Genomic DNA, 13,691 nt, shown 5'->3' with positions numbered 1-13,691 from the left:
GATATCTCTCTAAGACAGAGTTCATCACTGGAAACTATCCCAGTGACAACTTGTAGTCTTGGTAAATGATGTTTCTATCTCCCTTCTTTTGTGGCTAATTCAGTGTTGTACCATAGATGAATTCCCTTGAATCACTCACCTGAGAAGTTTTTCCTAATCTCTTACACTTGGTTACAGTTTCTTATTTCTATAGGAGCAGCCATTCCATTCTGTTGAAGACAGCATAGTCTTATCTCTCCCAGAAACTTGGGAGATGCCAAGATAATTTCTTTGTTTTTGTTCATTAATTAAGAAAATGTTTTACAGTCAGTCCTTATGAAAGTATGTTCTTCACTGAGGTTCCCTCCTTTCAGATTTCTCTAGTTTGTGTGTCAAGTTGGTATAAAATTGACCAGCCCATTCACAAATAAAACAGACATAAAGAATAAAACGATTTCCTCTTCAAAATGGCTGGGCAGTGTGGACATTGAGGAAGGGAGAACTTTCTCTTGGGCAATGTGGCAACTACCACTCTATTACTATTCTAAACTAAGCATGCTTACACATATGTAAGTGTACAGGGAAGTAGAGGATGGTCTAAAGTAAAGTCCAGCAGTATCATTCCAGCTTTAAAGACCTATATTAATCCTCCATCACACACTGGAGCTCACCATACCTGGGCCTTTTGGGTAAGGGGAGAGTGAGTTGATGTTGCAGGTATTTCTCACCTCAGAGAGCCCTAAGAGAAGCAAACTGGGGATGTTGAGGGCAGTAGGTATGGGCTTCTTTTAGATCTGCTTGTGTTAAGTTGGAGTGGGAGCTAAGGCTTCATTAGGATTTCTAGGGCAAAAGCCATTCAGAGAGGTTTCTATCTGAAATATTGTTTCTTTTAAATTTTTAATTTTGTCTTCCTCAAAGTCAGAATTTTTCTTCAGAGATTGTTGAACATGGGGTATAAGTATATGTAAGAGATAAACAGATCCTTCTCTAAGAACAAATGGGTCTGGAGTCCTCGGTTGTATGGCAGGTATAGATCACATGGCAGCATAGCCCTGAAAGAAAGCAGATTCTTGGACATGACACTCCCAGTGCCAGCTTGAATTTAAACTTATTTTTGGGCCGCCCCCTCCCCCTGGTGGCTGCACTGGAGAACTACAGCACGCGCATTGACCGGCTTCAGCTCGGGAGGAGCCTCAGGTTCCAAACAAGCCTGGCTCAACCAGCGGGTATCAACTCTGGAAGGAGCCTGCTTAAGTGTAACTGATACTGCATCTGTGAGAAACATGGTAGTTTAACTCTCTGTCTCTCTCTCTTTCCTTCTTCCTGCCACTTCCTCCTTCCCTTCCCCTCCCTTTGCCCTTCCCTCTCCTTTCCAAGTACTGCATGTTTACAAACAGGAAACTCTTGTTTCCAATATTTATAATATTGGATTTTGTACTATTAACTGGATCTTGTACACATCTTTATAATAATGGATTCAGATACTTAAGTTAGACAATCAATACAATCATGGTTGAAGCTTTTAAATGACTAACTCTAACATATGTTTTCCATAACCCCAGATGAATCTACCCCCATTTATTTCCCTTCATATCTCCCAGACTCCCAACAGTACCCAGAAAAATAAGAAGAGAGCTAAGGGCTGTTTTTTGCGGTCCACACCACTCTCATTCTGTCCTCAATTCTCATAAACAACCTCTGTCTTCCTACTGTGTGCTAATTGTAGTTTCACAAATTCTAAAAGACCAATCTTTTTGACTAAATGAGCTTTGTATCCATGTGCATACAAGACTTAGGTTGGAGTTCCTCACAATAGACACTAAATTCATGCATTTGGATTAAAATGTATACAAATGATTAATTTTAGCTAACATTCAAAATAGGTTATGTATAGTATGATAAAAATAAACCTAAATATCAATTTAGAGAACAAACAAGTAGAAATGCAGAGTGCTTTGTGTTTGTTTGTCTGTCTGTCTGTTTCAATATGACCTTTGAATGTTATTGTTTAACTCTAGACCTTCAATTATATAATTTACATAAGAAAAGCAGAACATTGTTATATGGGTTTTATAAATAAACATTGTAAAGCCAGTATTAAAGACTTTACACAAATCATTCTGGTCCATTTTCCCTGTTGAAAGATATGACACAATTTTCATGACAGTCTAAAAAAGACCATCCTAGTGCATTTTGAAAGGAAAGAAAAGCAAGCACATTGACTAATCATATCAAAAAGTAAAATTGAATTTCTTCATGAAAAGATGAAATTACGCATCAGAAGAGTAAGGAAAGCAAGCGCAGTTAGGAAATCTGATTGCTGTTGATCCTGTAGGAACTATCCCATGTATTCCAAGTTGAGTATGGAAACTTAAGGAAGCCTGAGATGTTGGCCTGGACAAGTGTTTGCAGGCAATTATACAAGGAGTGATTAACGTAGAATGATCTCAAAAATATAGAGTGCCTGTCAGAGAAAAGTGAATTATTTAGCATTAAAAAAGCAGAAATAAACACTGAGTAAATAATGGATGAAAGAGGGTAAGATATTTGAGGTAGTTATAACTCTGGACTTGAAAAGAGACGAACAATTTAGAAAGCAGCATGAAATCCCATAGATAACCTTCTTCATACATCACACATAGCCTGTGCATGAAATTATTCTTTGTCATGGGAGAAGAAAGTGGAATAAAGTCCCAGCTAACAAGGTTGCTTCTTCATAGAACAGAAATAAGACGCAATGTGGTATGATGGCTTTCACTACTGGACCCAACCCTGAAGAGTAAGAATGCTCCAGCTTCAAGTGACTGCAAGGAGTGATCGGGGAGTAATGAAAGACTCTGACTACATGGGTCCTAGCCCTAGGGACTCCTTGTTTGTCCTCAAGTTCTCTCAGTTGAAGTGAAGTGCTTTACAAGCACAGAGGAAGAAAGAGGATAAATACTTCTCTGGCAGAAACCAGCATGATGCCTCTCCTTGACCCTCCAGCCACTCTGGTCTACAGTGAAAACTGCTCTGACTTCATGTTTTTAAATTTACAGCAGCTGGTAAGTGTCTGCCACTATCTTCTCTTGGAGTGTTGTGACAGGGAGTCATAGAAGAGAGGGTGGAGAATATGCAGGAAGGGATAGGTGTGTGAATGAATGTTCCAAAAGGGCAGTGAGCACAAAAGCACAGTCAGCTCTAATTTGGCCTTTTCCCTGATGTGCTTGAATGACCTTCTATAAATGTTTTACTCGTATTTCCCTCATTGAAGCTCAGATGTTTTTCACTTGAAAACTTAAATCTGAGAATCTGAACTTTCTGTAGAAACTGCTTTACTTCTGATGTTCTCAGAGAAAGTCAGGGTCAGGGTCAGAGAGAAGAGCCTGATATCACTGGAGAAGATGAAAGACCATCTGCAGTGTTATCTTATGGTTAGGGAGCAGCACTGCCCCATCCTCATGACTGTGGCTTTTGGGCCAGCCAGGCTCTTCCTGGATCATGCATAGAGATTAACTTTCCTCCTTGCCCAGCTCTGAACCACACTCAGTATGCCTCTTTCTCTCCTAAACAGAAGGCATTCATTTTTCTAACACATACGTTAAATGCATTTTGAATCTCAGGCCTGTGTACACAGCAGAAAACCTAGCTCTGCTCTGCAGGTATTAATGCTGACAATCTTTCATGACAATCTTACTATCCCAGCATGACCTCCTCCTCTACTCAAAAGAAGCATGCTCCACCATGGGGGGACAGTCTTAAGATCTCAGTATAAAGAATATGGTTGGAATATTTATGCTCAAAACATAAGAAACAGTGTTTCTACCAATAGTTTATTCTAGAAATAGCAAATACTAAATTTGAAGAAATTAGGTATAGCAAAAGTAGCTAATTGTTCATCATTTATTAAGAGATCCAATTTTGAGAACTTTTCTCATATTTCACCTATATTTGTTCTTCTTTGACTGTTGCAGCTTCACAGTCATTAAGCGTTGACTATGAATTGATAGACAAGACTTCTGTTTTTCTGTGCAAATGGAGATGTGGGTGTTATTCTCCCTCCAAGAACCATTGTCTCACATTACCAACATAAATTACCTATAACTTTCATTCTAAAAGAGTAATCCTAGTTCTACCATTGTCTCTGTGGACTTCTTGGTTCCAGCAAATCCTTTTTGTCTGTTGTGCCACGTCACGCTGAAGTCAGGGACAATAGCCAAGCCCTAACTCCAAACACATGCAGGCAGGACAAGAGGTGAATAGCATGAACACTCATCTCTTCATTTCATTCTTCATGTGGATATTGTAAGGTAGAGCTCACCATGTGATAAACACTGACCTGAAATCCAGGAGTCTCTGAGAACTTAGTCTACTTGGTTGAAAAATGAGGAGTTAAAGAATCATTAGTTTAAATACATGCACATGAGGGGCATGTATAAATATAGATATATAAATACTATCTGGAACATAAATAATCATCTAACATAAAGTTTATATAAACATACACTGTTCTTAGCCTTCTAGCCAAAGATCAATTATGAAGCATACATAAGTATAAATATATGTATAAATACAGAATCATAATGTTATTACTTACATAATTATATGCATGTCTTTATCTTCCTATAACATTGTATTTTAAATGTAATCTGCAATATATAAAAACTACAAATTACTTATAAGTAATACATATTTTTTAAACTATTAGTAAGTTTTTAAAACACATTGTACATGATTGTACTTATGTTAATATCTATGTACTCTCTTCTACATAGAAATACATTTCCTATCTAACTACAAAAAGTATATACTTTAAGAGATATATACGTGCATTACATTTCAGTAGTGTTACATAAAAGGGATGATGGGAATACTGAGAACTCTGCTAACTCTACACAATGAAGCCAGGGGAAATCTGTAAGAACAAATATTTGTACTAAGTCTTAAACAATCAATGAGCATTTACTAGTTGAGCTTACCTAACTATACAACTAAGTTGGGGGAAAATTGTAAGAAGGAATATTTGTACTAAGTCTTAAACAATCAGGAAGCATTTATGAGTTGGAAGAACAAAGGCTGTTGTTTGCTAAGAAGCAAGGAATATAAAATGTAAAAAATAAAGTAAAAAATGCATAGAGCATAAGAACTAATGACATGAGTGTACTGAGTGGAGTAAATAAAGGACGTTTGGAAAGGCACCAAGCCAGTTAGGGCTTGGCCACGGGTAATGTTCTACAAACTTTTGTATAACATTAAGATAATATACTTTGGAATGAGACATGGCTTATGTGCAGTCTGTGAGATAGTAATAAAAAATTCACAGTTATAAGAAACACAAGTGTGTAAAGTTTTTTGTATTCTTTGTGAATTGTTCCTAACCTCAGGAAACTGAATCCATTACCACAGCTTTTTACTGTCCTGAAAGGGAATCTAGTGAAAGAAGGACTGCCATAGTGGCTCAGAGTTAGCACTTTCCAAATGATGCTGTGACAGTAGGAGATGAACTCTGGAGGTCGAGGGTCAGACATTGCAAGCTATGTGTCAGAGGGCTCAACTAGGATGGGAAAACTAAGAACTAAAATGATAAGTACAAAGATAAAGACAAAGGATTACATGAAGAAATACATAAAAGGTAAGAAAGATTGAACCCAGTAAAAAATAAATTTAAAAAATCGTAGTAAATATTTGGTGATGGTAACTGATATCTAAAAGTCACAGGTAGAGGAGAATTAAGTGTGGGCTGATGGACTTGAGCTCAGTGGCAAATGCAGTAAGTATACTTGGTATACACACTCACAAGCAACTCGGAAAGAGACAGTCATTCAGACTGACAATATAACAAGATTATCTAGACTAGAGACAAATAGGCATCTTCATAATAATTAATAATAAATGAGAAGGTATGAAGTCTAAGGTAAGGAAATTGAGTACCATGAGCATTTTGAGTAAGGGGAGGAAGAACACAATGGGAACTGTTACCAGAATATATTGGTATATTTTTGGTAAAACTAATTATTTATGTACACATTTACATCTAGCCCAATGTAGTGGTCAAGTATTAAGGAACATGGAATTAACAAACTTTGAAAGCCATAAGAGAATGAGCACTTTAACAATTTAAATGCACTATGACAGGATAGTCAACATCCAAAATAGAAAATGCCTGAGTTTTAGAGAAAGAATATATCAATGTTGGATAACCAAGTGGCAATAAGATTTGTCATTTTTATATTCACTTTAGAAACACTCTCATTGTCTAAATTTTATCTGCAAATTCATTGATTTAGAATAACAGAATAAGTAAAAGTAAAATTACATATGCACAGTTTGTTTATAGATGTGTATCAACTAACCAAACTTTAGGTGCAAACAAATTTCGTTCGCCAGCAAATTAAAGGGAAAATAATCTTGGCAAAAAAGAAGGAAGAGGGGGAAGTGGAGGAGGAAGCGGAGAAGGAGGAGGAGAAGGAGGAGGAAGAAGAAGAGGAAGAGGAGGAGAAGGAGGAGGAAGAAGAGGAGAAGGAAGAGGAAGAGGAGAAGAAGGAGGAGATAGAGGAGGAGGAAGAGAAGGAAGAAGAGGAGGAGGAAGAGGAGGAGTGAACCAGACACTATGATATCAAAACTTCTAAAGGAGGAACTTACGGTAAGGCATGTAGGTATTGCTAACCTAACTAAATCAGATATTTTAAAGACATAGTAAATATAGGCCTCAACAGGTGCATTTAAAAATCATTTCTCTAAATGGACTATAAAATTAATAAGTTGCATACTATTTATTTGAATAGAGAACTACTAAAGAAATGGAGAGGATAAATGGGCAAAATATTCTTACCCCTTGGCTGAAATGTGGTGGGCTCATTTGATCTTGTTCATCTTTTCCTGGTTTGTTTGTTTTTAACTAAATATTTTTTCTTTAAGTTTTTTGAGACAAGGCATCTATGTGTAGCTCATGCTGTCCCAGAACTTACTCAGTAGACTAGACCATCCTTGAACTCAGAAATTTGTCTCTACTTCCTTCTTAGACCTAGAGTGCTACCACTGGCTTTATTTTTGTTGTGGTTTTGTTTTGTTTTCATTCTTGCATTATCCTCCCATGGCCTGTTCTGGACCACCTAATACAGTGTCACCATGATCCTCTTTATGTGATTCACCTCCCCCAGTATATCACTGCAGAAGCTAGCACATACTGCCCTGTCTCATGCTCATAATCATCACGACATAATTCTTGGTAACTTAACTGTTGCATCTATTCCCTTAAGATCTCATCAAGAATTGTATAACGTACCTAAAATCAATGATCAAGCCTAACCCAGGATCTAGAAAGTCTGGTTCCTGGTCATTATCCCTCCTCTTCTCATATTTTTTTTCTTTTTTTTATTGGATATTTTATTTACATTTCATATGTTATCCCCTTACCCCATCCCCCACCCACCCGGGAACCCCCCATCCCCTTACCCCTCCTTCTTCTTCTCCGTGGATGTAACCCCCACCTACCCCTCCCACTCCCACTTCCCCACCCTCAAAATTCCCACCCCCTGGGGCGTCCAGCCTTCATGAGGTCAAGGATCTCTTCTTCCACCTGTGCCCAGCAGGGCCCTCCACTCTTACATATTCAGCTGAAGCCCTGGATCCCTCCATAAGTGCTCCCAGGCTGGTGGTTAGGACCCTGGGAGCTGTGGTTGGTTGGTATTGTTGCTCTCCTCATGGTGCCACAAACCCTTTCAGCTCCTTCAGTCCTCACTCTAACTCCTCCATTGAGAACCATGAATTTGAGAGGTTCCTAGGTAAATGGATGGAACTAGAAATTATCATCCTAAGTGAAGTAAGCCAATCACAAAAGAACACACATGGTATTCACTCACTGATTATTGGATATTAGCCCAGAACCTTGAAATGCCCAAGACGCAACTCCTCTCATATTTTAACTGGATTTTTAACCTATGATATTCTCGACAGTACATTAATCATTTATTTACTTATACTCTGAATTCAGATCACACTAACTTAGCCAAAGTTCAATCTAGTTTATTCATGTCTTCTTCCGCTTATTTCATGTAAGTAGCTAAATGTAGTGATGGGAAATAAACCTGAACACTTACTGATTACACTTTCAATATGTGAGCATGAAAAAAGGCTATCTGCATCGTGGAATCCCACCCCATCGCTCTGATACATTGGCTCTCACTCTCCCTCTTTCACCTTGATGCCTTAGAGTAAGATTTTTATTTCAATCACTCTGCTGGAACTGCTCCTTTCTTAATTGATTATTAATGGCTTCCATGTTGATTACACTTTGGTCCTTTCTCAGCTCGTGCTGTCTTGACTTCTTATCAGCACTTGTGGGACACCTCTTGTAGTATATGTTTGAACAGAAGTCCCTGGATTCTTTCCTATCTTATTAAAATGTTTCTTTTCTGTGTTGTTGTTGCAGCTGTTGTTGTTGCAGTTGTTGGCTTCTACTTGGCAACAGTTTAAGCATAATGGAAGTCAAAAACAGTTAAGAACAATTCTCTTGCACTGTGAAGTCAGACATAATCTAGATTAAACTATTGACTAAAATTCTTGTCTCATCAGGACCCTATACTTCTCCCATTGCATTTGCACACCCCTTTGTTTGTTTTTCCAGCCAATCAAGCAGTTAAGCTGCAATCCAGTTCAGAGACTCTCACTTTCTGTTTACTAAGCTAGACAGTACTTCTGTAAGATACAGTTGTCCAAAATCAATGGCACTTTTGGAGATTCCATGTTACACAATGCTTTGTTTGGGCATTATCCATCTTTTTATCTTTGGGTTTTTTGTCTGTTTCTCTCCTTTTATCTTTCTTTTTTTACTTTCTTTCTTTCTGCTTATAAGTCTTTTGCATATATATTATGGTTTCCAGTGTTATGTTTTTATCGGATTTCTGTGTGTACAAAGTATGTGTATCTGCGTCTATATGTGTTTCTTCTGCTTTTCCTTTAGCTCTTTTGTTCCTTGTAGTTTGTTTGTTCCATCATTCTCTAGTTTGTTTTGTTTTCAATTTTATATTGTTTTATTATTATTATTATTAGATACCTATTTGTACTGCAATGAGAGAAAGGAAGAAACTGTGGATTTGTGTGGGTGGAGAGTTAGAAAGAATCTACAAAGAGTTTGGAGAGGGAAAGTCATAATCAGAATTACATGCCAGCATTGCAAATATCAAAAACAACAAAGTGACATATATACCCCTAAGATAAGTAACATAAAATAATAAAAAAGTTGCTGAAAGACAAAATTGTTGGCTTCTACTTGGCCACAATTTAAGTATAATGGAATTGAAAAACAGTTAAAAACACTGTCAAAAAAACAGTAAACTATGAAAAAAAAAACAGTTAAAAAACTGTCAAAAACAGCTGTGAAACATCAAGTTACACATTTGTATGTGCTACTTCATACAAATGCGGAAATTAAAAGAAAAATTCTAAAGTCATAGATTTAATTCTCAGAACAAGAATGGAAAATAAAATCATGAGAGTCATTTATATTGCCTAAGGAGAAATATTAGAACATTCTAAAAAATGCCGAAGGATGAAAGCAGCCATATGTAAAGAATGTGCATGATAAAAAGCCAGTAGAGAAGACTAGGAAAAAATATAAGTAGCCTGCGGTGGTGCCTAATGCTTTAATATTAGTATTCTGGAGGCGGAGGCGGGCAGATCTTTGAGTTCAAGACCAGCTGGTCTACAGAGTGAGTCCCAGAACAGCCAGGACTACACAGGGAAATCGTCTCTGTGAGAGGGGGAGGGAGGAAGGAAAGAAAAGAAAGGAAGGAGGGAACAAGGGAGGGAGAAGCCTAATGACAGTAATTTGTGATGTGAATGGCTAAAGGGTACTGCTGATGAGTGGGATTGAGGATATGAAGGGAGAGATCATTGCAAAGTTCCTGAGAGATGTCTTTGTAAAGCTGAAGAATTCATTAATAATCAGAAATATCTGTTTATTTTCAGGTCCATCTTTGAGAAATACCAGCACAGTATCTTCTTACTTCTCAATTCATGGTCCTGTCCAACATTACTCATTTTAGCCCCATGTTCTACCTCAGTGGCTTTCCTGGTTTGGAAGCCTTTGAACACTGGATTTTCATCCCTTTTTTCTTGATGTACCTGGTGGCCATCTCAGGCAATTGCCTCATTCTGATGATTATTAAGACCAACCCTCGTCTGCACACACCCATGTACTATCTGCTCTCCTTGCTTGCACTCACTGACCTGGGGCTGTCAGTGTCTACCTTGCCAACCATGGTGGGTATCTTTTGGTTCAATTACCATGGCATTTGTTTTGGAGCCTGCCAAATCCAAATGTTCTGCATCCACTCTTTTTCTTTCATGGAGTCTGCAGTGCTCCTTGTTATGTCTTTTGATCGTTTTGTGGCCATCTGCCACCCACTGAGGTACTCAGTCATTATCACCGTTGAGAGGGTAATGAGGGTAGGCCTATGTGTCATCCTTAGGGGGCCTGTAGCTCTTATCCCAATTGTCCTCCTCCTGAAGAGTTTTCCCTATTGTGGACCTCTTATCCTCTCCCACTCATTTTGTCTACACCAGGAAGTGATACACCTGGCATGTGTGGACACCACTTTCAACAACCTATATGGACTGTCACTGGTGGTGTTCACTGTGATGCTGGACCTCGTGCTCATTGCAATGTCCTATGGATTCATTTTATACACGGTGGCTGGTCTGGCTTCCCAAGAGGAGCAGATCCGAGCCTTCCAAACATGTACTTCACATCTCTGTGCTGTGCTTGTGTTCTTTGTGCCCATGACGGGGCTGTCCTTGGTACACCGCTTTGGGAAACATGCTCCACCTGCTGTGCATCTTCTCATGGCCAACATCTACCTTTTTGTACCACCCATGCTTAACCCAGTCATATATAGTATTAAGACAAAGGAGATCAGAAGAGCAATCATCAGGCTCCTAGGCTTTAGAAAGGTCAATTCTAAGTCCTGGGGATAAATGAATCACTGAATGTCCTTACTTTAATAAGTCAAAATTCTATCACATTAAGTACCTGTCATAACATCCAACATCACGATAGCTTCAACCTCCAAGTCATAAATAAAATGCAAGTATGTTTCTTTTCTTTCAAGTTGTAGCTCAAGAACACAGACCTTTTTCTTAAATTATGATGCCTCTTTCTTCCCATCTTTTCTGCTTAGCCAAAATCTTCCTCCTCTCTTTCTACTCTGGTTAAGCCTTACTGTCAGATCCCAGACTCACACCAATTTATTAAAATCTGACACACTTCCCCTAAAGTATTTAAAAATAATCTCTCAACTCTTCCTGAAGTTGTTGCTCTATGATCGTTCCTGTAATAGAAGCCCTTGAACCTCCTCCTGAGTCTGCTCAGGATTTTATCTTGCTTCTTTGTTTTAATCCTTGAACCCTGCAACTCAATTCAATGTTAAGCTGAAGCCACTGTGTACATCCAGCTGCTGTAGTCGTGAGCTGCTGCACAGTGATGTACAGGAGAACAGGTTCAGTCAAGGAAACTGTGACAAACATGTTGGGTCACAGTTCCATTGCTTAGGACATGTGAACTCCAAATCTGCAGAGCATCCAGCCCTACCCTGCCACAACTGATCATCATTTATGTTTAGTCTCACCTTTAACCTCTAATGTTACTTCCTAAATGACAGACAGTTTTCTAAACACAGAGCAAACAAGGCTGTATTTTTTTTCATAGTACCCTGTATTTACCATGTTAATGTTTGTCATAAATTAGCATATGGTTTGTATGTTCTTGTATTGTATACATGCTTCCATTAGGATATAGAACTAATTTAAACTCCTTGCAGGTATTATAGATGCATCTACCATTAATAAATCTATGTGCTGTAGATTCAATGACTGGTATATAATGTATCTTCACTAGTAAGTATCAATGATAGCAAAAGAGACACAGTCACCGAAGAAAATGGTTTGTTGATACAGAGATGTGGGACTGTGTAAGGGTATCCTGGGTCATGGCTGAGCAGTTGCCTAGAATCCAGAGACTCTGGGTGAGAACCGGTAGGAGTTCAGTGCACCCCAAGAACCCAGGGGTCCTGAAAAGCAGTCCAGTCTCCATAGAATTACATTGTTGTGTCACTTAGGCCAGACTATAGTCCTCAGACCCTAGGGATTTACATACTAATGAAGGCCAGACAGCCCCTTCCAAAGTGTAGAGGCCTCAGGGCCTAGGGATTTACATACTAATGAAGGCCAGAGGGCGGAGCAAATTAAGCATGCCTCCCCTGATCCTCCCCAGATCCTCCCCCTTTCTCCCTTCCTATATAACTCAGGACTGCCCTGAGTTTTACTGGAGTATGGTATGCCTAGATCCATCCACCATCCTCCATGACAATAAACCTTTCTGGAACCAAAGACTTCCTCGTGTCTTTGGGTCCTGCCACCACCAAAGCCTCCAGGCCGCTGGAACCATAGACGTTCCTCCTGCATGTGGGATCAGCCACAGCATGGAAGCCTCCCGGGACCCCACCACTGCGGCAGCTCTAATTTTTCCCCCCTGCACAGAGACATCAAACATTGCACAAGGCTTCCCAAGAGTCATATTCAAGATCCTGATCTCTTGGTTTCTGGATGATCTTGGATGTATATGTTGGGGGGGGTGTTTACATGCATATGTATATAGATTATGTATGTTTTTCTGTTTATGCCTATATATGTGTGTATGTATACATATGTGTGTATATCTATGCAGTTGCATATTTGTGTAGTAACACTGATTGTTTAGACACTCTGCAGCTTTAATGGAAGATACTCCTTACATGTAAGTTTTATTCTGAACTTTAGGTCTTGCATAAACAGCCTGAACACTTAGCAAGTTACTACAAAAAGTTAATTGTGCTGTTCATAATAAAAAGTACGGCACATAAAATATGCAAGCCAAACACACTTCAAAAGTTATGAGTCAATGCATTTAATAAAATTGTTGATTATTAAAATAATGTTTAATACCTAGGAAACTATTTTCCACATGATAACATAAAAGCTAAGCATGGGGGTACATGTTGGAAACCCCAGAAATTACACTTGAATTCAAGACCTGCCTACCTTGGTTGCATAACCAAACTCTCACTAAAAAGAAAAGAGAGAAAAGTTTTATGAATAGAACAAAAAGAAGAGAAAGCTTTTATGAACAGAAAAATCAGAAGGCATAGGTTTTTCAGAACATTTATACCTATTATAAAGGACACTATTACACTTAATCTTGTTTATATGTTTCAGTATATTTATCACAAGTCAGTTTTTCCAAATATCATGACTCAGTTGCATTGCCTAAAATGGTAATTTACAAAGACTCTGGAACATCCTATATGACTTCTTTGGTGACGATGACAATGATAGTGTGTATTAACACTTACTAAGCATGAAAAATGACAGTGCATATTGCCATTTACTAAGCATGAATAATGACAGTGTGTATTAATTATTTTCAATATCACCTGAGAATTAGGTAGACATTTTTACTCAAATGAGAAATTGATATTTCTAGAGAAAAAAAATCTTTCTATTCATTTCTTTTTCACATTTATTTATTTACTTATTAGACTTCTCAGACAGGATCTCATGTGGATTAAACTGGTCTCAAACTTGCAGTGAAGCCCAGGGTTACCTTGAACTCTTGATTCTTCTGTTTCTGTTTCTCCAGTGCTGACTTGAATTCCAGACATATAACACCATGTCCAACTGTCTCAGAAAAATAAAAT

The 13,691-nt window shown here is 38.3% G+C and overlaps 1 protein-coding gene across 1 annotated transcript; it reads left to right on the top strand.

The window, feature by feature from the left end:
* Positions 1-9,948: 9,948 nt before the first annotated feature.
* LOC114633510 (olfactory receptor 51M1-like) lies at positions 9,949-10,935 on the top strand. The gene has a single exon (XM_028782077.1). It carries the CDS (start codon positions 9,976-9,978, stop codon positions 10,933-10,935), a length of 960 nt encoding a protein of 319 aa, XP_028637910.1. The 5' UTR covers positions 9,949-9,975.
* The last annotated feature ends 2,756 nt before the right edge of the window (positions 10,936-13,691 follow it).

Source organism: Grammomys surdaster, unplaced genomic scaffold, assembly GCF_004785775.1.
Source record: "Grammomys surdaster isolate TR1022 unplaced genomic scaffold, NIH_TR_1.0 693, whole genome shotgun sequence".
NCBI lineage: Eukaryota > Metazoa > Chordata > Mammalia > Rodentia > Muridae > Grammomys > Grammomys surdaster.
This window is presented reverse-complemented; position numbering and strand designations above follow the sequence as displayed.

What these genes read in the sequence shown, in the direction of transcription:
- LOC114633510 (XM_028782077.1), top strand. Translation starts at nt 9,976, where the DNA reads ATGGTCCTGTCCAACATTACTCATTTTAGCCCCATGTTCTACCTCAGT.